The 22,411-nt window shown below is 47.4% G+C and overlaps 2 protein-coding genes across 6 annotated transcripts in view; one reads left to right on the top strand and one right to left on the bottom strand.

Moving 5' to 3' along the window:
* The window catches only part of DKK3 (dickkopf WNT signaling pathway inhibitor 3), a 40,334-nt gene extending 27,751 nt beyond the window's left edge, over positions 1-12,583 (top strand). For both annotated transcript variants that reach the window (XM_003781105.3, XM_023516072.1), the window contains exons 5-8: positions 8,463-8,555; positions 9,604-9,748; positions 10,399-10,555; positions 11,034-12,583. In XM_003781105.3, coding sequence (XP_003781153.1) covers positions 8,463-8,555; positions 9,604-9,748; positions 10,399-10,555; positions 11,034-11,253 — 615 coding nt within the window. In that variant the 3' untranslated portion in view covers positions 11,254-12,583. The remainder of the gene's footprint in view (positions 1-8,462; positions 8,556-9,603; positions 9,749-10,398; positions 10,556-11,033) is intronic.
* A 5,434-nt stretch (positions 12,584-18,017) lies between these two features.
* USP47 (ubiquitin specific peptidase 47) overlaps positions 18,018-22,411 on the bottom strand; it is a 115,940-nt gene continuing 111,546 nt past the window's right edge. For all 4 annotated transcript variants that reach the window (XM_012803579.2, XM_023515959.1, XM_023515936.1 and 1 more), the window contains 3 exons: positions 20,589-20,636; positions 20,370-20,500; positions 18,018-19,529 (listed from right to left, as the gene is read on the bottom strand). In XM_012803579.2, coding sequence (XP_012659033.1) covers positions 19,355-19,529; positions 20,370-20,500; positions 20,589-20,636 — 354 coding nt within the window. In that variant the 3' untranslated portion in view covers positions 18,018-19,354. The remainder of the gene's footprint in view (positions 19,530-20,369; positions 20,501-20,588; positions 20,637-22,411) is intronic.

Below are 22,411 nucleotides of genomic sequence, written 5' to 3'. Positions count from 1 at the left end.
GTAATTTTTAGTATCAGTCTATGCCATGCAATAATGAGGGCACACTATATTAGAGTATTATCCATCGTTTACCTGAAATTCAAATTTCACTGGGTGTCTTGTAGTTTTATTCGCTAAATCTGAAAATCTTACTTTGAGGCCCTTGAACTAAGGGGTCCCATGCAATCTGGAACCCAGACACGTTGAGGCAGGGTAGGCCTGAGTCCGTCTGTGTATTCCTGGGAGACCCAGGAGTGCTGTAGGACCAGGAGTGGTGATGTTGTGTGATGTTCTGGGCCCTGAAATTCCCATATTCTGCATAGAGAGCGCTAGATGTGTTTGGGGAAGGACAAAGCAGCCCGGGTCTGCGGCTCCACCCCCATCACATGCCTTTGGAACAGGCACAGGGGGTGTGTAGACTCACAGACCCCAGGAAAGTGTTGACGGGGAGTGAGTAGAGAGGGCTGTCTCCACCACTTCTAACCCAGACTTAGTGACAGCCACTCAGTTGATCAGAGATGACTTGGGAACATGCAGAAGTTTCCTTTGGAATTAAATAAGGTTTGAGTTCTTGGGAGGAAATGCCACTCAGGGTGAAAGAATGTGTTGGGAAGGGCTGTGAGTGGGGCTGGCTCTCTGTGGCCTGGCCGCGGGACAAGCTCTCAGGAGAAGGGAACAAACTTTTCCAGAGGCTGATGGAGAGAGGAGGCTCCCCAGGGAGCCCTGGATCTGGGGGCAGGAAGAGGAGAGAGAGAGAACGCCAAGACAGTGTCTTGAATGACCCGGGCACGGGGGCACGGAAGGGTTAGGAGCAGGCATCCTCCATGGCCTGGTCCCCAGCCTCAGGGGCATCTTCCCATCTTCCTCTCTCTGGGCTGTGACTAGGCAGAGCAGCCCCAGGTAGGCCAGGCTTTGGCAGAAACTGGCACTGCAGGCTGATAACAGCTGGCACCCGTGGGCTCTTGGCTTTCTCCTGGATTTTTCCAGAGGGCAGTCTCTGCAGTGTGGGTCAGGCCAGAACCCCTCGGTGAGGTCTGGGGCCTGCCCCACCCTGTGCAGGCTGAAAGTTTCCAGTGTAGGATCCAGGAAAGACCAGTGGTGCCCTGCTGTTTCAGACAGCGTGTGTCCTACAGACTCCTCTGATGGACCTGGTTTTAAGATCAAAAAAGGATTCTCAGGAATGGAGAAAACCTGACCTGGAAATTCCACAGAACGAAAAGGGAGGCTGCCTGCCACTCTCTTCCTGTTCCTCTCTAGTCACCCTGTAGTCACCCAGCGCTGAGGCCAGCTCTGAGGCCCCTGCCCTCTTGCACAGAAGGGCACAGCTGGCAGCCCCGTCCCCCAGAGCTCTGGAGCACTCTATTGCCCCACACGGCCACCTCCTACCCCTCTCTACTATGCAGTCCCCAGCGGTTGCCCTCGTCTCAACAGAGCACTGGCCTGAGTCAGGTGGCATCTGAGTGCAGCCCTGCCACTTCTGACTCATGACCTTGGCAAGCAGCCTCATCTCGCTGCCTCAGTTTCCTTGTCTGTAAAATGGGGCCTCTCTTGCTTACACTGGAAGGCCGGACAGTGTGAGGATGAAATAAGGTGCTACTTGCCCAGGCTTGTCCCCCTGGGAAGGTGGCCAGCCCAGGGCCCTCCTGCAGTTCTGTGCCACTGTTCATCTCCCTCTTGTCTTGCCGCATAGCAGAGTGCCCAGGATGAAGCAGGGGGTTGTCTTGTGGGGATGAGTAAGAGCCCTGGCTCCCGCCTGATAATCTGGGCCTTTTCAGTAGAGAGAGTATTTGTGAAGAGGAGGAGATCCATCGGCCCAGAGAGAGTATTTGTGAAGAGGAGGAGATCCATCGGCCCAGGCGTAAGTTCAGGAGAAGCCTCATTTGCACCCCTGACATGAGTTGGTCCTCACCACCCTGCAAGGTCAGTTGTGCTCATGGTCCATTTTTGTGCTGCTATGAGGGACACCTGAGTCTGGGTGATTTACAGTGAATGGAGATTCCTGGGCTCTTATCTGGAAGCTGAAAAGTCCATGATGGAGAGGCTGTGGGACGATGCAGTGGGAAGGCCCTCCCTGGTCACCAGCCTCTCCATCCTGGACTTCTCAGCGTCCAGATGTGAGCCCGGGAATCTCCGTTCACTGTAAATCACCCAGACACAGGTGTCCTACGTAGCAGCACAAGAACGGACCAAGAGCGCAACTGACCTCGCAGGGTGGTGGGGAGAACCAGAAAGGGAGATGAAAGTCAGAAGCACATACAGGCAAGCAGTAGACGCTGAGCGTCCCTCTGGCCTCCCCTCCAGCTGTGGTGTGCAGACCCCTGAGGGCAGGCAAGTTCTGGTGGTCGGAGGCCCCTGTGCCTTCATTCCACGCGCCCTTGGCCTTCACTCCCTGCCCTGAAGACGTACTTTCCACGTGGCCTCCTCCTGTGGGCCTCCTGAGAACAAATGAGGACATCTGGGATTTCTGAGGAGCATGGCGGAACCAAGTACCCAGCCAGTGGGAGGAAGGGGGTACCACAGAAGAGCCCCGGGAGCAGTGCACCCGCCAGCCCCACACAGACGTGATTCGCTTGCTATTCCCACCCTTTTCCACAGCTTGGCTTCTGCGATCTCAGAGCCGCTCTTCCTTTTTATAAACTAACTGGAAAATCAAAGACTCAGACAGCTCCTTTGCCATTTTCCACTATTTCACATGATTGTAGAAAGACTGGGGCAGTTTCCAGCCCCATATCCCGGCCAGATCTATGCCGTGTCCCCATCAGCAGCTTGCTGCCTGCCAGCTTCTGGGCTTTCTAAATATAGCTCCCTCCTCAGGCCCACAAAGAAGGGATCCCTGAATGGCTGCAGCTCTGTGGCCCCCAGTTTCTGGGCTGCTTGTCAGATTTCCCAGGCAGGACGGGAGGGTGGAGGGGAGTGGCTGGCCTGGAGGGGAGCACTGAAGCCCATACAGCTGGCTTTTGTCATCCAGCCTTAGTGACACATAGGCCCAGACACCCAGAGCTGTGGCCTTGGCCTAGAGTTCCCGCCTTCTGTCTCTGGGGACATGTGGGGCCCGGGGCCCTGTCTCAGGCAGGTTCTGCTAAGCTGTGACTGACCTCACAGGGAGGAAATGAAAAGAGCCTGTCTTCAGGACTCCTGACTCTGCTTCAGTTGAGTCAGGTGACTTTGGGCTGATTCCTCACCTTAAATCTCCGTTACCATGTCTGTGAAGTGGGGACAAGAGCCATATCAAGGGAACTAGAGGGGACTTGTGCCAGGTGGTGGGGACAAGTGCTGCCACCCTGCCATGCCTGGGCTCCATCTCCTGGCGTGATGCTGGTGTAGTCTCCAAGGGCAGGTGCTTCACCAGGCATCTCTGGCTGTGCAGTGCATGGTGAGGCCTGCACCTTGCCCTTGGTGTATGTCTTCTGCTCAGCCTGGTACAGGAGGGAGTCCCCCTCCAGTACTAGGGCCCAGCGAGATACTTGCTCTTCACAAAGCACAGTCCTGAGCCTGGAGCTGCCACAGCCTTTAGAAGGAGAAGTGGCCAAGCCTTCCTTTCCCCTTCCTGGCCTCTTCAGATCTCAGCTCCTCCACCATTAGGACCCAGTTGGGTGCTGAGGTCCCTTTAAGACACTGGCCCAACTACAGACATAGGCCTGAGCACAGTAAGAGCTAAATATTGAAAAGAATGAAACCCGGATTTCTGGTCTCTGTCCTGGCTGTGCTTGGGACACCAACCTGGTCCTCCTGGCCACCCACTCAGTCTGATAAGTGTTTGTCTTAGCCCTGTCTTTCAGCAGGGGTGCACTGTGGGGGAATTGGGCATTGGGTGGGAGGGAGAGCAGTATACAGCTGCCTGCTGGCGTGGCCACCCTTCACAGTGCAGCCACCCCAAGAGACATCTGCTGTCACCTTCATTTTTAATAAAGGCTGAGTCAGCAGACCAAAGTCACACAACTCTTAAGTGGCAAAATCAGGATTTAGTTTGTGTATCTTGAAGTCCCAAATTTCTAGTATAATCATAATTCTTAAAAAGCACATCTAGGCTCAGTGCCTATGGCAGCCACAGGTGCCAGCCACATACACCTGAGCTGGCGGGTTTGAATCCAGTTCAGGCCCACCAAGCAACAATGATGGCTGCAACCAAAAAATAGCTGGGCAGGCACCTATAGTCCCAGCTACTTGGGAGGCGGAGGCAGGAGAATCGCTTGAGCCCAGGAGTTGGAGGTTGCTGTGAGCTGTGATGCCACAGCACTCTACTCAGGGTGACAGCTTGAGGGTCTGTCTCAAAAAAAAAAAAAAGCCAAAACACATCTAGAGTCTGCTAGGAATGATGGTTTCACATCCACGCCAGGCAAGCTAGTGGGCTTTATTATAACAAAAGCCCTGAGTTTCCTTGTGGGGATGTCATGTGAACTAACTACCTGAGCCCTATCAAAGACATGTCAGCAAAAGAAACCAGCAGCTTTAGTGTAGTTAGATTTTTCAAAGGTCCTCGGCAAAGTTCCACACCCCCCAAATTTTTCCATACTTAGAAAACATTTAATTTTGCAGGGAATGCTTTGTGGAGCCTGTTTAGAGAAAGGAAGATCATCCTAAGGATAAACATGTTCTTTTCTTGATGGAGACTTGTAAACAGCAGAGTCTCATGTGGGTGGATTGGAAGAGTCTTAACTCATATTTTGAATTAAAGATCTGGAAGAGGAAGTGAGTGTATAGTGAAAATTCCAAGTGAATAAGGACTTTTGGGGGCATGAGAGCCAAATTACCATGTTTCCCCGAAAATAAGACACTGTCTTATATTTATTGTTTCTCAAGAAGACACACTAGGGCTTATTTTCAAGGGATGTCTTATTTTTATTAAGTATAATACAGCAATCTACATTTATTCAAATATAGTTAAGTCATCATCTTTTGGAACCTGACAGGAGGAGCCAACCTTGTTGGTGGGGCTGGCACTAGTGATGCGTGAACTCCTTTCCCCTAGCCATTCGCACGTGAGCAATAGGATACCTGCGACCACGACCACGGTTACCACATGCATACCCTCGCAAGTGCAAATGGCTCGGAGAAAGGAGCTGTGGCCGATAAAAGGTATTCCAGTCTTCCTTACCGGAAATGCAGATACGCTGCATAGCCACGCCCCTCACTAGGTCTTATCATGGGTAGGGCTTATATTTAACAAATGCATAGAAATCCTGCTAGGGCTTATTTTTTGGATAGGTCTTATTTTTCGGGGAAATACGGTAATAGAATGTGTACACATACACACACACATACATATTTGGCTTTGGTTCTCCAATCATTGGTAAGGATCAGCATTTGGTTAGTCACGCAAATTGCAAATTGTTTCATCTACTCAACACGTATCTTCTTTGTGTCCATGATGTGCCAGGTGCAGTCCTGGGCACAGGCATGTTATTTGGTATTTTTCTGCTTTACACAAGTGGGTTGATAATGTTCTAACATGCTTTACTTTCCAATGTGTCATAGAATCACTATGCAAAGAAGGATTTCATTCTTATTAATGTTTACATGGAAGCATTTCCCCATGCCATGACTGTATAATCATTTAATCAGTTCATTCTTGTTGGGCATTTCTGTTACTTCTGGATTACAAATAACGTAACAATGTAGGCTTATACATTCTTGGACTCAGATATTTGCACATATGGATAAGTGTTTCTGAGGACAGTCCTCGGAGAGAAATCACTGGGTCAAAGGACATGCATTTAACTTCAGATAGATGCTAATGCAAAAAAACCAAGTAAGTTCAATTTTAGTTACCCCGAAGCATCTGGCAATGCTCATTTCCTCAAATCAACTTTGGATATTATGTTTCCTATTGATGCTGTAACAATTTACCACAAATTTAGTGGATTCAAACAACATAAATTTACTATTTCCCAGTTCTGGAAGTGATAGGTCTGACATGAGTCTCCTTACGCTAAAATGGAAGCATGAGCTACAGGGCTTTCTAGAGGCTTTAGGGGAGATTCTGGTCCGTGGGCCCCTTCCATCTTCAAACCAGGGCCCAGTGGAGTCCCCATGACCTCTCACATGGCCTTGCTCTGACATTGACTCTTCTCCCTTGTCCACCTCTGAGGCCCCTTATGATTGATTACAAGGCACACCTGGATAATCCGAGCTAATCTCTCCAGCTTCAGGTCAGTTATTTAGCAACCTGAATTCCATCTGCAATGTGCTTTATCAAACCTTTTCATGTAACAACATATCCGCAGGTTTCTGGGATTAGGACATGGGCATCTTTGGGGAACTGTTATGGTCAACCTTTTTAACATTTCCATTCTAAGTGGAAAAAGTGGTATTCTGCTCTTTTAAGCTGCATTTTATTGATTACTGGTGAGGTGGAACATCTTTTTCTATGTGAATAGGCAAAGAAATTCTGTGGTTGTGAGTTGTCTGTTCATACCTGTGGCTGCCTCCCTGGGTTCCTGTTGCTCTGTGCCTTGTGGCCCTTCCTCTGTCCCAAATGTCAGCCCTCCCACTCCATCTTCCCACTATGCCGCTGTGGAAGAAATGTCAGGCAGCTTCCGGCTGGGGTGCTGAGTTGAATCTGTGAATAGCAGGGCGTGGTGGGCTGAGACAATGAGCGCCTTGTGACTTGCTGCAGCCCTGGGCCTTTTCTTGCCATGTGGGCTCTGGTTCTGGCTCAGCCCCTTCACTTGGGGGCAGCAGTTCCACCTGCGTCAGAGCGTTGGTTTTCTTGTCCATAAAAACAGCGATGGTGTCATACCTGACATTTGAGGGTTGTTGAGGAAGTAACAGGAACAAAAGCATCCACGGCTACGTTTGCAAGGGAGCATCCTGGCTGTGAGCCGCTGCACCTGTGGTGCTGATCAGCGCCGTGGGCAGAGCTGGGCTGAGCTGGGTGGGGTCCTGGGAGACGTGTGAAAGGGTAATAATGTTAGGTCATTTTCTGGGGTGTCAGCAATGTGATCTCCTTTGACACTTTCTGAGAAATTACAGTCAAGAGTTAAACTGTTTTTCAGTTATTCTGAAGCCCTCATTAAACACAGAGCCTGGTGTCTGTTGGTAACTCATACACAGCAAGAAATGTGGACGCCTGCATGTGGGCCTCCTCCCACCATCCTCCAGGGGGCTGTGGGAAGTGTCTGATAGCACTGAGGGTCTCCCTGATGGGTCTTCCATGCTTGGTGAGCAGAACACAACCCACACTCTGGGGTGTGCCAGGCTATGGGTTGACATCAGGGCTAGGTGTAACAGTGCTGCTCAGAGGCCCAGCCAGCTACTTCTCAGCCTGGCCTGGGCTTCTCTGTTTACCCCTGATTCTCATAGGACCCTGCTCTCGGTCTCCCCATCTACACTGTGGGCCTCAGTTCACAAGAGCAGGGGCCAGCACTGCCACTGAGGTCCAGGCCTGCCCTCCAGGCTTTTTTGGTTTGAGCTCCACATCTGCTTTCAGGATGGTGGATGCCCTGGGTCAGCGGGGGAAACAGGTCCCTCTACCAGCCAAGACCCTTCCAGGTTTGCAGAGGCCCCAGAGTACTAGGTCTCAGGAGACTTTCTCACCTGCGGCTGCCACCTGCTGAGCCCTGCTCCCTTGGCTCAAGGGCTAAGGGTGGAGTCTTTCTGTGCCTGCCAGGAGAAGTCACTGAGTGAGACAGGAATGTCGATACTCCTGTGACACTGGCACCATAAAGGAACAATGATTGATGGCTGCCTTTGTCATCACTTCCCCTCTTCTTCTGCTCGAAAGTAGCCAGTTTCCAGCCTGAGCCTGACAACAGGCCAGTGTCTCCTGCCGTGTATTCCCTTTGTGACTCCAGCTTTAGGAGTGGGCAGAGTCCCTCCTTCTCCTTTGCCCTCATGTCTCCAGCTAGGTGGAGCCAGTAGCCATGAGGGCAGATTGCAGCCACCCTCCTCTGATTTCCAACCTGGCAGCTACCTTTGCATCTTGCCCAGACCACAGATCCAGAACCCTGAGGGTAGCGGCTGGGAGAGCCCTGCAGGGCTGGGCTGTGGCCTCCCGGAAGGGTCACCAGTCATGTGGCCTCATAGCCTCCCCCGTCTTCCCAGTCAGCAGAGCCCCCGGGGCCTCCAGCCCTTCCTGTGCAGTCAGGCAGGCCTGGACCTCATTAGCAATTTTTATTAAATCCATCTGCTCCACGGTGAGGCTTAGGCCTGAGCCCCAGTGCTGCTGCCCTGGGTGTGGATGGGAAGGGGGCTGCACAGATGTGATTGTGTGAATTGGGTGTGGGGCCCTGAGGCCCCCCCACCACACTGTGGAGGAAGCCGGCTGGCCTGCAGGAGTGGGGGTGCTGAAGAGCAGCAGGCAGGCTAGTGCTCTGGAGCCTCTGATGTCTCAGGCCTTCCTGACCATCTTGAGCTGGAGTCAAAACTCAGGGGCAAAACATCTTGAGCTGGAGTCAAAACTCAGGGGCAAAGACAGCCTGGCCCTTCTAAGGTGCCGGCAGCTGCTCTGTCTCCACTGACACGACGGCCCCTGCCTTCCCCAGGAGTGCATCATTGATGAGGACTGTGGGCCTGCCAAGTACTGCCAGTTTTCCAGCTTCCAGTACACCTGCCAGCTGTGCCGGGCCCAACAGACAGTGAGTATGCCCAGGGGCCTCCAGGTGCAGCCAGGAGTCATGGGGACCTCGGGGTGAAGCTAGGGGTCTCAGCTGGGCTTTCCTCGGTGATGGGGAGGGACCCCCAGAGAGCTGACTCCTGAAGGGAGCAGGAAGTCATCCCACTCTAGATGGCAGGAGGCCATCTGCAGGCCTGTGGCCACACCCAACCCATCCTGAGGTCTGTGGTCACTGCGTCTGCCTCGTAGGTGGCAAAAAAGGGGAGAAGGAGGAGGACGTCCTGGCCTGTCCCTTCCCTGGGGACGACCCATCCTAGTAGACACACAGCAGCCCTGGGCAGGGAAAATGCAGACCAGCCCTGGGTCTTTCTCCCAGTCTGCCCAGTAAGAGTGGGCAGGTGAGGGAGAAGGCAGAGGCCGGAGCATCTCCCTCAAGGTTTCTCTGAGAACCGTGGAGCCAGGGCAGAGGAGGGTCCTTCCACTCAACAGAACCACAAGGCTCCCAGACTTTGTCTTTTCTCATTCAGACAATTGGACACAGCATGCTAATAAGTTTGGAAACTTATGGCCCCACCAGGCACCATTTGCCGTGAGGCCGCTGCTGGTACACCTCTCACCTCCCCCACTCGGCACCATCACTGGGCATAGCCACGAGGACCCCACTTTACTCTCTGACCACTGTGTGGCCCCAGCACTCACAGGCCATCCCCATGGTGGGCCAGCTTGGGCCTTCCTTGCCAGCTTACCAGAATCATGGCACTGTCCACATCTTCCTGACCTAGAAACCTAGTAGTGGGGGAGGCTCTGTGAGGGAGACACAAAGATACCCTGCTGTTCTTTGCAGAATCTTAAGCTACGTAGAAAAACTCAGACATGTGACTTCCCCTGCGTGCCACTTCTCCGGTGTTGCAGCTCCCACACCTCACCAGCCACATTCCCACCTCCACCCTTTTGACTCCCACTAAACACATCCTCCTGGGTCTCCTCTCTACTGTGGGAGGATGTGGTCAGCCCACTCACCTCCAGCATCTTCAGGCTGGGCTGGGCTCTCATCACTCTCCCTCCTGCAGCTCTGCACCCGGGACAGTGAGTGCTGTGCTGACCAGCTGTGCGTCTGGGGTCACTGCACCAAAATGGCCAGCAAAGGCAGTAATGGGACCATCTGTGATAACCAGAGGGACTGCCAGCCCGGGCTGTGCTGTGCTTTCCAGAAAGGTGAGTGTCTCCCAGATGGTCCCCGGCTCCACCACACTGAGCCTTCTGGGCCGTGTCCACACCAACCACAGCAGCTTGGGCTCTTGCCTCCCCGGCAGCTCCCAGCGCCTACTCGTGGGTATTCCTCCTCCCAGTACCTGCTGCCTCGGGAACTTGCCTGGAGGGTGGCTTTGCGGGCATTGCTCCTGTAGGGCCTGCATCAGCTCCTGCAGTCTCTTGCTTTGTTCAGACCCTTCCATCTGACTCACAGGCCTCATGCAACTCCACTTACCTCTCTTTTCTCTCCACCCCTCCTCGTCCCTTTTGGGAATGTCACCAGCCCCAACTTTTCCCACAGAGCCCCACCCTAGGCCTTCACTGGTGCTATGCCCAGCCTTCGTGCCATTCTTAACATCTCCAGGTTTTCTGGCCCTCAAAACCCAGCAGAAGCCCGCCTCTTCCAGCCAGCCTTCCGGGCTTCAGCTCTCCAGATCATTCCCCCCTGAGCCCACACCATCATTTCTATTTCTTCTCATCCTACTTCTTCAAAGCTAACTGCACTTTGGGGTTAAGGCTGGAAGGTGTGAGGCTATACCCCAATTCTCTGCTCCCTCCCCTTGGAGCCCTTTGCTTGGTACTGGGCACTCAGGGTGACTCTGGGCTGGTTCCAGGCCTGCTGTTCCCTGTGTGCACACCCCTGCCGGTGGAGGGTGAGCTCTGCCATGACCCTGCCAGCCGGCTCCTGGACCTCATCACCTGGGAGCTGGAGCCTGATGGAGCTTTGGACCGATGTCCGTGTGCCAGTGGCCTCCTCTGCCAGCCCCACAGGTGAGCCACCCCTTCCTCCCTGTTGGGGCCAAGCTGAGGTGCCACTGTTGGGCTGCAGGAGCAGAAGCAGGCTTTGTCTGGGGGAGACATAGATTCCATTGAGTGTTTAACTTGAAAAGTCCTGTGTCACACAGATGGCGGATCCAGTCAGCAGTTAGCTCTGTAAATGGAGGCCCATCTAGGTGAGGTGGACCTTAGTGAGGGGGTGGCGCAGAGTTCTGCATGTGGCCGTGCTCCACTGTGAGGCTGCCCCTTGCCTGGGCCCAGATGGAAAGGGGCTAGTGGGGCCTTGTGTCACTGTAGGGGCCACAGAAGCTAGCCCTGCAGCTCGGGGGAGGAACTCCTTCTCCAAGGTGGACTTTGTCGGGAAGTGGGTGAGAGGAGGGGGTGAGTTGCTGAGGCAGAGAGCCCAAATGCAGGGACAGCGGCCCAGGCCAGGGGCTCCCACGTTCCCAGCATGCTCTGGCATTTCTGTCAGCCACAGCCTGGTGTATGTGTGCGCGCCGGCCTTCGTCGGGAGCCACGGCAGAGACGGAGATGGCCTGCTGCCCAGGGATGCCCCCGAGGAGTATGAAGATGATGGCTTCATGGAGGAGGTGCGCCAGGAGCTGGAGAACCTGGAGAGGAGCATGGCCGAGGAGATGGGACTCGGGGAGCCTGCTGCCGCTGCGGAGCTGCTGGGAGGGGAAGAGATTTAGAGCCAGACCCGGCGTGGGTAGATGTGCAATAGAAATAGCTAATTTATTTCCCCAGGGGTGTCCTCTAGCTGTGGGCTGACCAGGATTTTTCTGTGTCCTCTTCTCGGTAATTTCCCCTCTGGCCTGATGTGATGAGGTGCTGTGCATTTGTCCGGCTCCCCCAGGCTGTTCTCCAGGCGCCATGGCTCTGGTGCTTGGCCGGGTGAGGGCAGGACTGGCTGCCAGGCCTAGTCCAGATCACTGCGGCTTCTCCTCCACCGGCTGTCAGACGGCACACTTTGTCCTGATCGCTTTGAGAATTTGTTTAAGGGGAGGGGATGGAAAGCATGTGGAGTCTCCCTGTGATGGGTTTTGGGGAAATGTGGTCAAAGTGCCCTGCTTTGCTAACGTCAACCTGGCAAAATGCAACCAATGAATTTTCGCAGTTTCTTTCTGTGGGCTGCCTGCAGTGGCTGCAGTGAAGTGTTCTGCTCGCTCCGTGTTACATGCATTCACACATCCTGCGGTTTAATCAGCTCCTACCTCTGTGCCTGGGCGGCATCTCCATATCCACCACTGATCCACTTTCTCGCCTGCAGAGGGGCACAGTGTTCTCCTTGTCAGTCAGGGAACGTGAGGGCTCAGAGACAGCAAGCTGCTTGCCCGAGTCACACAGCAAGTGAAGACCAGAGCCTGTTTCCCCAAGGTGAGAGCCCAAGCTCAGTGTTGTACTCTGGACTATCCCACCCCAGCCTTAGTGCCACCAAAAGTACCCTCTAAAAGGAAGGAGAATGAGACTTCTGGAGGTTTTTTTTTTGAGGCACATCTGGAATTAAGGTAAAACTAGTTCCTATATCTGTCTAAGATGAAACTTCTACTGTTAGAAAGACTGGTGATCTCACCAGTGTGGGGAGGCTGTCATCCCAGTGGAGACAAGTGGTATGGACACAGTCCCGTTTAGCACCTGCATTAGTAACTTTGAAGGGACATGATTGGAGCATAGGATATAAGTTAACTTGTAGAAACAGCTTAGGTAATTGCAAGCCCAGGATTATAAACGAAGTTTGCAAAATCACTTAGCAGCAACTGAAGACCATTATTAACCACATGGAGAAAATCAAACAGGACAGGCTCTGTGAAATACAGTTATAATATCCAAACTGAGAACGATGAACTGTATGCTGTTCCACAAATGACATTTTCAGGTGCCATGGACTCTTTCCATCATGTATTCACCCAGAGTTATTAAATGTTAAAGTTGTATATGATTGTATTAGCATGCTTTCTTTGAGTTTTAAATTATATATAAACACATGTTGCATTTAGAAATCAAGCATAAATCACTTCAACTAGTCTTGTGTCATTCTTGGACTTCTTTCTTCCTTTTGACTTCAAATAAATATAAAATCCTTTCAGCCAAAAAAAGTAAAATAGAAATGACCTGCATTGTAATTAAAGACAGATTTCTTCCATAGAAATAAATTTTCCATAAAACTGAAGCATACCTCTCTTAGCATCAAAATAGTTTAGATATTATAACCATTTCTGGACAGAAATTAGTCTTGAGAGTGGAAATGCTTCACTGCGTTCTGAAAGAACAAATGGAATATATGTGACCCTCTTCTTGAGAGCCAAATGTAGTTCTGGGCTGTAACACACTATAGGGTCTTTAAAGACCACAATAATAAAGCTACTATATATTTAGGTCAGCCGGGTGGCACAGATTAGGCAGTCTACCTACATTAACTCATTCAATCTTCATTGACTTTAATGTTTTTCATTTAACAGATGAAGAAATGGAGGGGGCTAAAACATTAAATTATGGGTAGGAGCCAGACAAAAACAGGATCTAGGACCAAACATCTAGTATATAAAAAATACTGATAAATATTTTAAGATCAAATAGGGAACTGTTCTCTATCCAGTGTCAAAAACCATCATGACCACTCTACACCCTTATTTGTTACTCAACAGATAGTACTGGGAGCCTGCACAGAACCAGGTGTTGTGATATGCTCTGGGGGTGCCAAGTTGACCCCAACAGGGTCCCTACCCTGAAGGCATCACAGTCTGATGAGGGAGATACAGCTAAACCAAGTGAGACAAAATAAAACCAAAGCAGTGTTCTGGACTTTCTGGGCCATGGGCAGAAGGAAGGAGGGAGGCCATGTAGGAGAAGCTGCCAGTGATTCACAGCAGCTGGAAGGCAAGGAAAGCTGGAGGAAGGGTTTAGGGAAGAAGCTGAAAATTATGTCATCCATATAATGACTGAAAACATTGCAGTGAATGAAATAAAACTAGGTCCCTCACTCTTATAGCTTATATGGAGGTATTTTGTCCTCCTCTGCCTTGTCATTGTAGCCTTAGAAATGCAAGAACGTAAGAGGCATTGCACAGTACTCAGCTGGAGTCTACATCTGGAGTAGCTGGGGTATCACCTTTACACACTCCTAAATGAAATGTAGGAGGGGTGGGTGGAGGTGGAACTTGAATCTCTGACCGCTGCTCTCCCACATCCAGGGCTCCTCCCCCAAAGCTGTGGCAGACCCTGTCAGTTCAGCTGCTCAGCAGCTATTCCCAGGCCCTCAGCAGCCAGGGATGGCCACATGACGCCACCCTGGTCTGATGGACAAAGGGAAAGTGGCGAACAAGAAGAGTCTCTGCCGTCACCGCTCTCCCTTTTTTCCTGACTCTGAGCATTGTGAGTAGGGTGTGGCATTAGGCTCTGGGACAGCCATCCTGTGCATCCCTGGGGAGGCCTGAGGCAAGTCCATTTCCTCGTCTTTTTAGCCCCTATGGGTTGCTCACAGACCTTGGCTCACGGGCCCCTTCATCTCCAATGCCCCCTACCAGCTCTGTCCCTCTCAATGCCGGCTCTCAGGCTGGGAAGGCTTCTCCACTTCTAGGGACTCACGATTAGATTGAGTTCATCTGGACAATCCAAAATAATCTTCTCATGTCAAGGTCCTTAACTTTAATCACATTTGCAAAGTCTCTTTTGCCATGTGAGGTCAATATTTGCTGGACCCAGGGTTTAGGACATGGACCTGCTACAGAAGAGTAGGAGTCTGAATCCTTGATGTTGAGGGGAAAACTCATCCTGTTTTCTTCCACCACTGCTGGACACCTTTTTAAATAAACCACTGATATTATAGATAAATCTGCTGTTAACCTGTTATTCAAAGCTGAAAGCATTTCTGATGCAGGAGCTATTCGCCTGAAGAACAAAGCCCCGGGAGCCCAATTCTCGCAGCCTGTGACTCAGCTGGGAGAAGGGGAGGCAGGGCAAAGGATGAGAGCTGAAAAGAGAAGTGCGAGTGTGGCTGTGGTGCCAGTGAGGCGGGCAGGTGAGAGGGCCATCGGGTATTCCTGTGGTCCATGCAGCCCCTCCAGATAGTCAAGAAATGCAACTTAGTTATTCTGAGATCACGTTTTGATAGCCAGGCTAGGGTTAGCAGCAACAGCAGCACTGCAGCTGCCCTCTACAAAAATCAGAGGGGGATGAAATCCTCTGTGGGAGATGGTGGCATTTGGAAAACAGATGTCTCCCTTCCCTGACTTCCCTCGAGAAAGGGGAGATTGGATTTATTGCCTTGGCTGAAACCTCTGAGGGTGACTTTAAGAGCAACACTGATACAATTTCCATGGGGACTACTGAGAGCTCAGAGTGGTGTGGCTGGCAGCACCGTCTACCACAGGAGGAGGAAGACGCTCTGCTAGTTGGGCAGAGGGAGGACCACGCTTCTGCGGCCCCAGGGGTTCCTGAGAGGCACAGAAGAAGGGTTCTGATGGCACCCACATCACCAGAGATCAGGCCATGGAAAAGGATGAAATTAAGGATTAAAGACTTGTTGGGGACCCGTGCAGCATGGGGCAGGGGTACACACACTTCAGAGCAATGACTTGCCAGCGGGACTGTGGCAGAAGATGTAGTCAAGTTTCCTAAGGGAGCTCAATTTGTTGCTGATAGGACTTGCAGGGCATCTGCTTTTCAAGTCTACACAGTGTTAACGTGACCAGAGGAAGAGAACAGTACCTCACCACTGCCAAGAGGCTGCTCAGGTGAACGGGTGTGACTCCCCTCTTCCTACCGTCAGCAGAGCTGGTGCGGAGGGGGCTGGCCACACACCTCCTTTTCTGCTCCCACATTTAGCAGGCACTGTGTGTGTGTGTGTGGGGGGGGGAACTTGGAAGGAAATGACTGATACTTTAAGATTGGATTTTTTTAACAATGCAAAGTGACTTAAAAGTTACAGGATTACACTAAGCACTAGATGAGAGCCCACTTCCCAGTGGGAAACTGCACCTGACAGAACGTGGTTGACCATTACTAGAAAAGTAGGACCACTGCATATTTATATCTCCCTAAGTGGACTCTCCCTAAATGTGTCTCTTACGCATTTAAGAGGTTGAAAACAGTGTGCCCCCTGTTGGAGGTACGGGGGACAGCAGACCGGGAGAACAGAAAGCAGAAGAGGAGCTTGGTCCCTACCTTGAAAGCAAAGTTAGAGGATCCACTAAAAAACCTCCAGCCTGGTGAATTCTCAGACTCTAACCAATCAAGATCAGCTTCTCTGGTGCAGACGAGCTGGTGAGGGGTGTAAAGAGGCAGTGCTATCACTGCTGTGGGAAGGGGTGCAGCACGGTTCCCAGCACTTCTGTGCTCTCCTAGCCTGACGCCCCACTGCTGGCTGCATGCTTTTCCAAGTGGCAGTCCGTGCTGCAGGGCATTCTCGGTTTGTCTAGTGTTCTTGATGTTTCTGAAAGCCAAGTGGTGAAAATCAACACTATCTAATCACATGATCACTCCCTCCCCTTTCCTCACGTGAGCCGCACTGAAGGGGATCTTCAATGCACTGAGAATCTACCAACTCCTTTGAAAACCTCATGAAAACCTTTTATCAGCCCCTAGAAAATCAGACAGATACACAATTTTGTTTTTGATTTCAGGGCTTACAGCCTTCTTTTTCAAAAATTACACAGAACTGATTAGATGGAATAGTTTTATTTAGCAACAAAAACCCTGCTAATCCAGAGTATCTTGTAGTCCATGTACTGTACTTTAGACTACAATTGGCAAGTCTCAAGCGCAAGAGTTCGTTAGGGCCTGGATGTTGCACAAAAACACAAGATCCAGAGGGAGAACTACAGTATCCAATTGAAAAGGAAATACTAGTGAATGAGCCAGAATAAAAGATTTTATTGTATTCCATACATTCACAGGTCACGTCCAGATTTAGTAAGAACACTGCAGTGCTATGACGCTGTGTGCTCCTTTAGCTTAGACCACAAGGTGGGTCTGTACCTCTCCTGCTCTCTGCATCTACGGATGTACACAGTACCATTCCTAACTGTGGCCTGCCAACAAACGGTTATTTCATTTGATTATTTTCTGATGGGGGCATAGTTTCAGCCATGTCCTCAGAATTTTGAAGTATTTTCCATTACATCAGGAAAGACACTCCAGGGCCCCTTCATGTACTACTTTTATCTATCAGGAGAAGTGGACCCTCACTTAGCCAATTTCTATACAGACCAGCTGAGCATGGCATGATCCTGAAACCACAGCTTTTGTTTCTTTGGCCAGAATGCGCCCCTCACCTTGAGCACCTGTCTCAGAAATGCAGGTACTTCGTTCTCACAGGGTGTGCATGATTGACACAAGCTCCTGCCCCATGGTAAAAAGCTCTTCAAAACCTGGGCACGCCCTGTGGGAAGCAGGGACACAATTTATTGTGAGTGGCCTGCCCCAGCCTCAGGAGATAAGCAAAGCCAGACTCCATGGCCCCTGGGCTCAGGGCACTTGATCCACACTCGTCAGAGCCCTGCCTGTTAGGCTACAGATCCTCACTTGATTCTCTGAAGCTCAGGGAGGCTGACACACTTGAGCCTTCACTGAAATGATTAAGTGAAACATTGTTTTCACTCTATCAGGCACTGAAAAGCAAGAAGCTTTTTTTTTCTTTTTAATAATGAAATGCATTTTCTTTACTCTTGGTATCTGTAATATGCCTGCAATTAGAAGTAGCAGTTAACACAAAACAAAGAAAAAGAGAGCAGAAGGCACAGACTAAGGAGCGGGTATGAGAAAAATTTTACCATTTACTCTTACGGGAACACTAAACAAGACCAAACACATTTCAAAGCCCATTTTGTATACAAGTCTGCCTCCTCTGTGCAATAGAAAGTCTGTCCTAGAAAGCAGAGACCTTAATAACCCTTATACCCCAGATAAGCAGGTGTGTATCAGAACCAAACGCTATCCTCGCACACCAGAACATCTAAGTGGTCTGGAGACAGTTCATCATAAATGCTTCACATTTTCTTCGCAGAACACCAACAATCCTACCAATGCAAACTCCGAACGTTACTTTAATCAAATTCAGCTGAATGCTACACACTTTACATAGAATAAAAAGTAGCCAGAAAAATACCTTAGAAAAGAGTTTTTTCCCTTGTAGATTCCAAGAGGCAGTAAGGAATTCTCAACAATTGCATATATCCAAACTGAAGAGCCAACTCTTACTAACACTATTTTTAAATTTTATCTTTCTTAAAAGGAAAACAGGGTAAAAATCTGATTTTGAAATATTGACAAGATCCCCCAAAGTTAGGTATTCACATCTTTTCATCTCGCTTATGAGAATTTACTGTAAATATATCTTTAGCATAGAAATGAGATAATTATTCAATATACATGTTACAAATGTTATATTTAAAGATGACAAATCTATTCTTTACGCAGATTCTTCATCCACAAGTTTAATGACTAAAATAACACAACAGAATGAACAAATGTTTTATTGGCATGTTCATTGTTGTAAACAGCATCTGGCATGAAAAAGTTTGTTTTACCAAAACCTTTTTATTGATTTTTATAAATTAGATGGTATTTCAAAATTTATGTAGACTTGTGTTCATTGAGTACTTTTATTTAGCAAAGCAAACACTTCCTGATTCTAATAGACTCTGCAGTGAAATCATGTTGACGGGCATCAGTCTGTACCAGGACCTGACCTTACTGGCAAGTGTATTCAATAAGATGTTAAGACGTTTCCCCAAAGGTAAACTACATGTAACTACGAATTGACTTTAAAAATTAAAAACTGGACTTACAAGCATTCTAGAAGATTCAAACTTGAAGTAAACCTTCAAAAATAAATGTACAAAGAGCAAAAAAACTGAAGCCACCGAACAGAAAAACCTCATTAACAAGAGCAAATACAATCCTATGGGACCCAGCACTGAGGAACCTCACTGAGGATTACATTTACATAGATTGTTACACTTCTCAATGTACACAAATGTACATAATGAATATGGGAAAGAATAACCACGGGAAGTAGTTGAACTCCAATTAGGATAACTCAACAGGATCCATTTTATTTACATGCTAAATAAACGAGTGGAACACATTCTCTACATCCGTAACTTACGTACAATCAGTTATAATTACAATCCTGCAGCAATCTGAGCTGCCACCTGCTGGAAGCGGTCTAAGGGAAACGTTTTGAAGAAGAATGGTCTTAATACTCTGCAATAAATGAAACAAAACAAAAACAAACTTCACAATTCTTTACTGGGTTACGGCTGGTTCTAAGAATTTCTTTCTTCAGCTCCTATTTTTGCTGCTTTCCAAGAGTCAACACACGTTGCATTTACTTCTGAATTGTCAATGAGGTAATGTGTGTATCAGTGAAATAAACAGAAAATTCATTCATTCATGGCCTTTGCACAGCTTTTATTATTAAGCTATGAGCATCCTGTTTGAAAGCTAGTTTTACTAGCGGCTATGTGCACATTTGTCCACAATAAAAGAAGTTTACTCATTCCCCTGTCCCCTTTTCTAATAGCAGGTTTTGCTTTTTTTTTTTTTTTTTTTTAATTTTTTTGCACGTCCCTTTTCACTTTACAGTACATTTGACTATAGTGCACAACATGATTCCAAGTCAAAACAGTGGCCCATTGGGCACTGAGCTTCTGATTGGTGAAGGGTTGTCCAATCAGTGCTGGTGTCACTGGGTTACCCCAACCATGTCCCGCCATAATGGCACTACCTGATAGTAGTGAACCATCTAATTAAACCCAAAACTCCCCCAGGGAAAATGCTACACTAGCAGAGTCAGTCTTGAGTCAGATCTTTATTTGGTGCTCCATCCAGATATATTTTTAGTGCTTTCTCTTTACGAGGTGAGTATGTTACACGATGTCCAGTCTTCTGGAGTCGACTACTTTCCTTTTTCATCAGTTCATTTCTTTGCTCATCTGTCAACTCCATTAATTCTTCTGTTTTATCCCTATATTTGAAATATTAGTGAAACATTAGACCAGTAGAGCCATCTGCCTCTATTAGTTTATGCTTGAATGCTATGATGTGTCTCAGCAAGATAATGCAATCTCATTGTCACTGGTGAAGTTATACAATCTCATAAACTAGAATGTCCTGTATTTCTAATGTGTTTATCACATTGCTCACTTGTAAAAAATGGCATAGGATAATTTCCATGTTACTAGTAGTGGTAATAATAGCTATTATGTGTCAAACATCTATTTATATCTGTGCTGGTTATTTTAAATGCAACAGCTCTAATTCTTATAAAATCCTACAACATAGACATCATTGTTGCCACTTTAGAGATGAGGAGCTAGGTAAATAACAAAGTTAGACTTGAACTCACATCTTTTAGGCTCCAATGACTATTTTTTTCCCTTTATATTTGTTCCGTCCAATACCAAAGCCACTAGCCACATGTGGCCAGTAAGGCACATGAAATATGCCTGGTCTCTATCGGGATGTGCTGAAATGTAATGCCCAATGTCTCTAAGACTTAATACAAGAAAAAGAATATAAAGTATCTCATAAGGGATTTTTTGCACATATGAAATGTTATAATAGTATTTTGGATGTACTCAATTTAAAAATGTTTAAATGAATTTCACCTGTTTCTTTTTACTGGTTTTGATGTTTCTACTGGAAAACTTTAGATTATAATGTGGGGCTCTCATTTTATTTCTACTGGTTAATGCTCCTTGACTGTGTAATAACCATAGTACATAGGTATTTATGTAAAATAAGATATTTATGCACACCAAAAATGTTTTACCACTAAAAGAAACAAAAATATTGTGAATGTTACCTATAAAATATGACTGCACCATCATCGCAGATATAAAGAGGCCAGACATTCAGTGTAGAAACTTTAGGATTCCAGTCTAAATCCTGATGAATATCAAGGACAGAAATATCACAGGGAAAAGTTCCTCGGCCCTAAGAAGAAGACGACCTGAATAAATCATGCTATGAACCACATTTCTCACATGCTCATACACAGATGCAAACACGCTCAGCCCTTTACCTTAGCAAATTCAATATCTTCTAAAGGAATCCCACTGATTTCACCAAGCTGTAAAAAAAAAAAAAGGCAATTTATTCAAGATTATTTAAAAAATAAATTAGCTTAGAAAAGTTACTTTAGCCCAGAAAAAGAAATAGCTTGATTTTAAAAATACATGTGTTTGATATAAAAAAAACTAGAAGAAAAATGGAATTCTGTTCTCTGGTCACTCTGCAAATACCATGTTCAAGAAATAACAATTAGTATATTCCTTCTAGACCTTTTCATATGCCTATGCAAACTATATTCACATCATTTCTAAAACACATACATTTTATTTATAAGATATCTCTGTATTATAATTTTATGTGTAGCCTATATAGAAGAACAGGACACAGAGTAACCTCATTCTCTTAACTAGCTGAACCCTGTATCATTTTATCTCCTACTGATGTACCCTGAGATTGTTTTCAATTTTCCCCAATTAAAATGCTATATATACCTCCATGAATATCCTTGATGCAGAACTGTACATTTGAAATGTTGACAAATAATGCTAAACTGAACTCTGAAAAGGTATCAATTACACCTTTATCAAAGGTGTATTAAGCTATGAACATCCAAGGTTTGCTTCTCTCAAACCATGACAACCGTACGTATGTTTTATTTTCTAAATCTTCACCAATTTAAGAAGTAAAAAATGTTTTTGGTTTTAATTTGTATTTCTTTTCCATGACTTGCCTATTCATGCTTTTTGCATATCTTAAAAATTAGATTGTTACTTTTTTTCTTAATAAGGTAGTAGCTCCTTATAAATTATGGACATCATGTTTAATCAGTGTTTCAAATGATTTCCTCCCAGTTTTTTGTGTTTTAGTTTTGTTTATAGTTTGGTTTTTTTGAGGCAGAATCTCACTCTGTTATCCTGGGTATGGTGCTGTGGCATCACAGCTCAGAGCAACCTCAAACTCCTGGGCTACAAAGCAATCCTCTTGCCTTAGCCTCCTAAGTAGCTAGGGCAACAGGCACCCACCATAACATTCAGCTAATTTTTCTATTTTTAGTAGAGATGGGGTCTTGCTCTTACTCAGATTGGTCTCGAACTCCTAAGCTCAAATAATCAACCTACCTCGGCCTCCCAGAGTGCAGGATTACAGGTGTAAACTACTGCACTACTGCACCAGGCCTGTGGGTTGTTTCATAAATACTTTTTTTTGACTGCACAGAAGATTTCAGCTTTTATGTGGTCTACCTTTTCTCTTTGTTTGGCTGCTACTATTATGCTTACAAATATCTTTCTCCAGAATTCTGAAAACACTTTGTTTTTGAGACAGAGTCTCTCTATGTTGCCTTCAATAGTGCGCTGTGGTGTCATAGCTCACAGGAACCTCAAACTGTTGGGCTTAAGCAATTCTCTTGACTCAGCCTACCAAGTAGCTGGGACTACAGGCACCCGCCACAACGCCTGGCTAGTTTTGTTGTTGTTACAGATGTCATTGTTTAGCAGGCCCAGACTGGGTTCGAACCTGCCAGCACATGTGTATGTGGCCAGTGCCCTAACCGCTGAACCATGGGCACCGAGATCGAAAACATTTTTAATATTTATTAATTTTAAATATTTTCATCTAGTACATTTATAATTTTTATTTTATTTTTATATAAATTTAATACATTTAGAATTTATTTTTGTGTTAGGTGTAAAGTATGGAAATGAGTTTTTTAAAATGCCCATTGTGCTAGTATCAGTGATTGAGAAATTCACCCTTTCCCCAGAGATCTTTAGATTTCCTACCTTAAAATACAAAATGCAAAACAGACTTTCTTTTTTTTTTTTTTTTTTTTTT

This window comes from Otolemur garnettii, unplaced genomic scaffold (genome assembly GCF_000181295.1).
Source record: "Otolemur garnettii isolate 467f Iridium unplaced genomic scaffold, OtoGar3 scaffold00001, whole genome shotgun sequence".
Classification (NCBI taxonomy): domain Eukaryota; kingdom Metazoa; phylum Chordata; class Mammalia; order Primates; family Galagidae; genus Otolemur; species Otolemur garnettii.
Note: the sequence above shows the minus strand (reverse complement) of the source record. Positions and strands in the feature narration are given on the sequence as shown.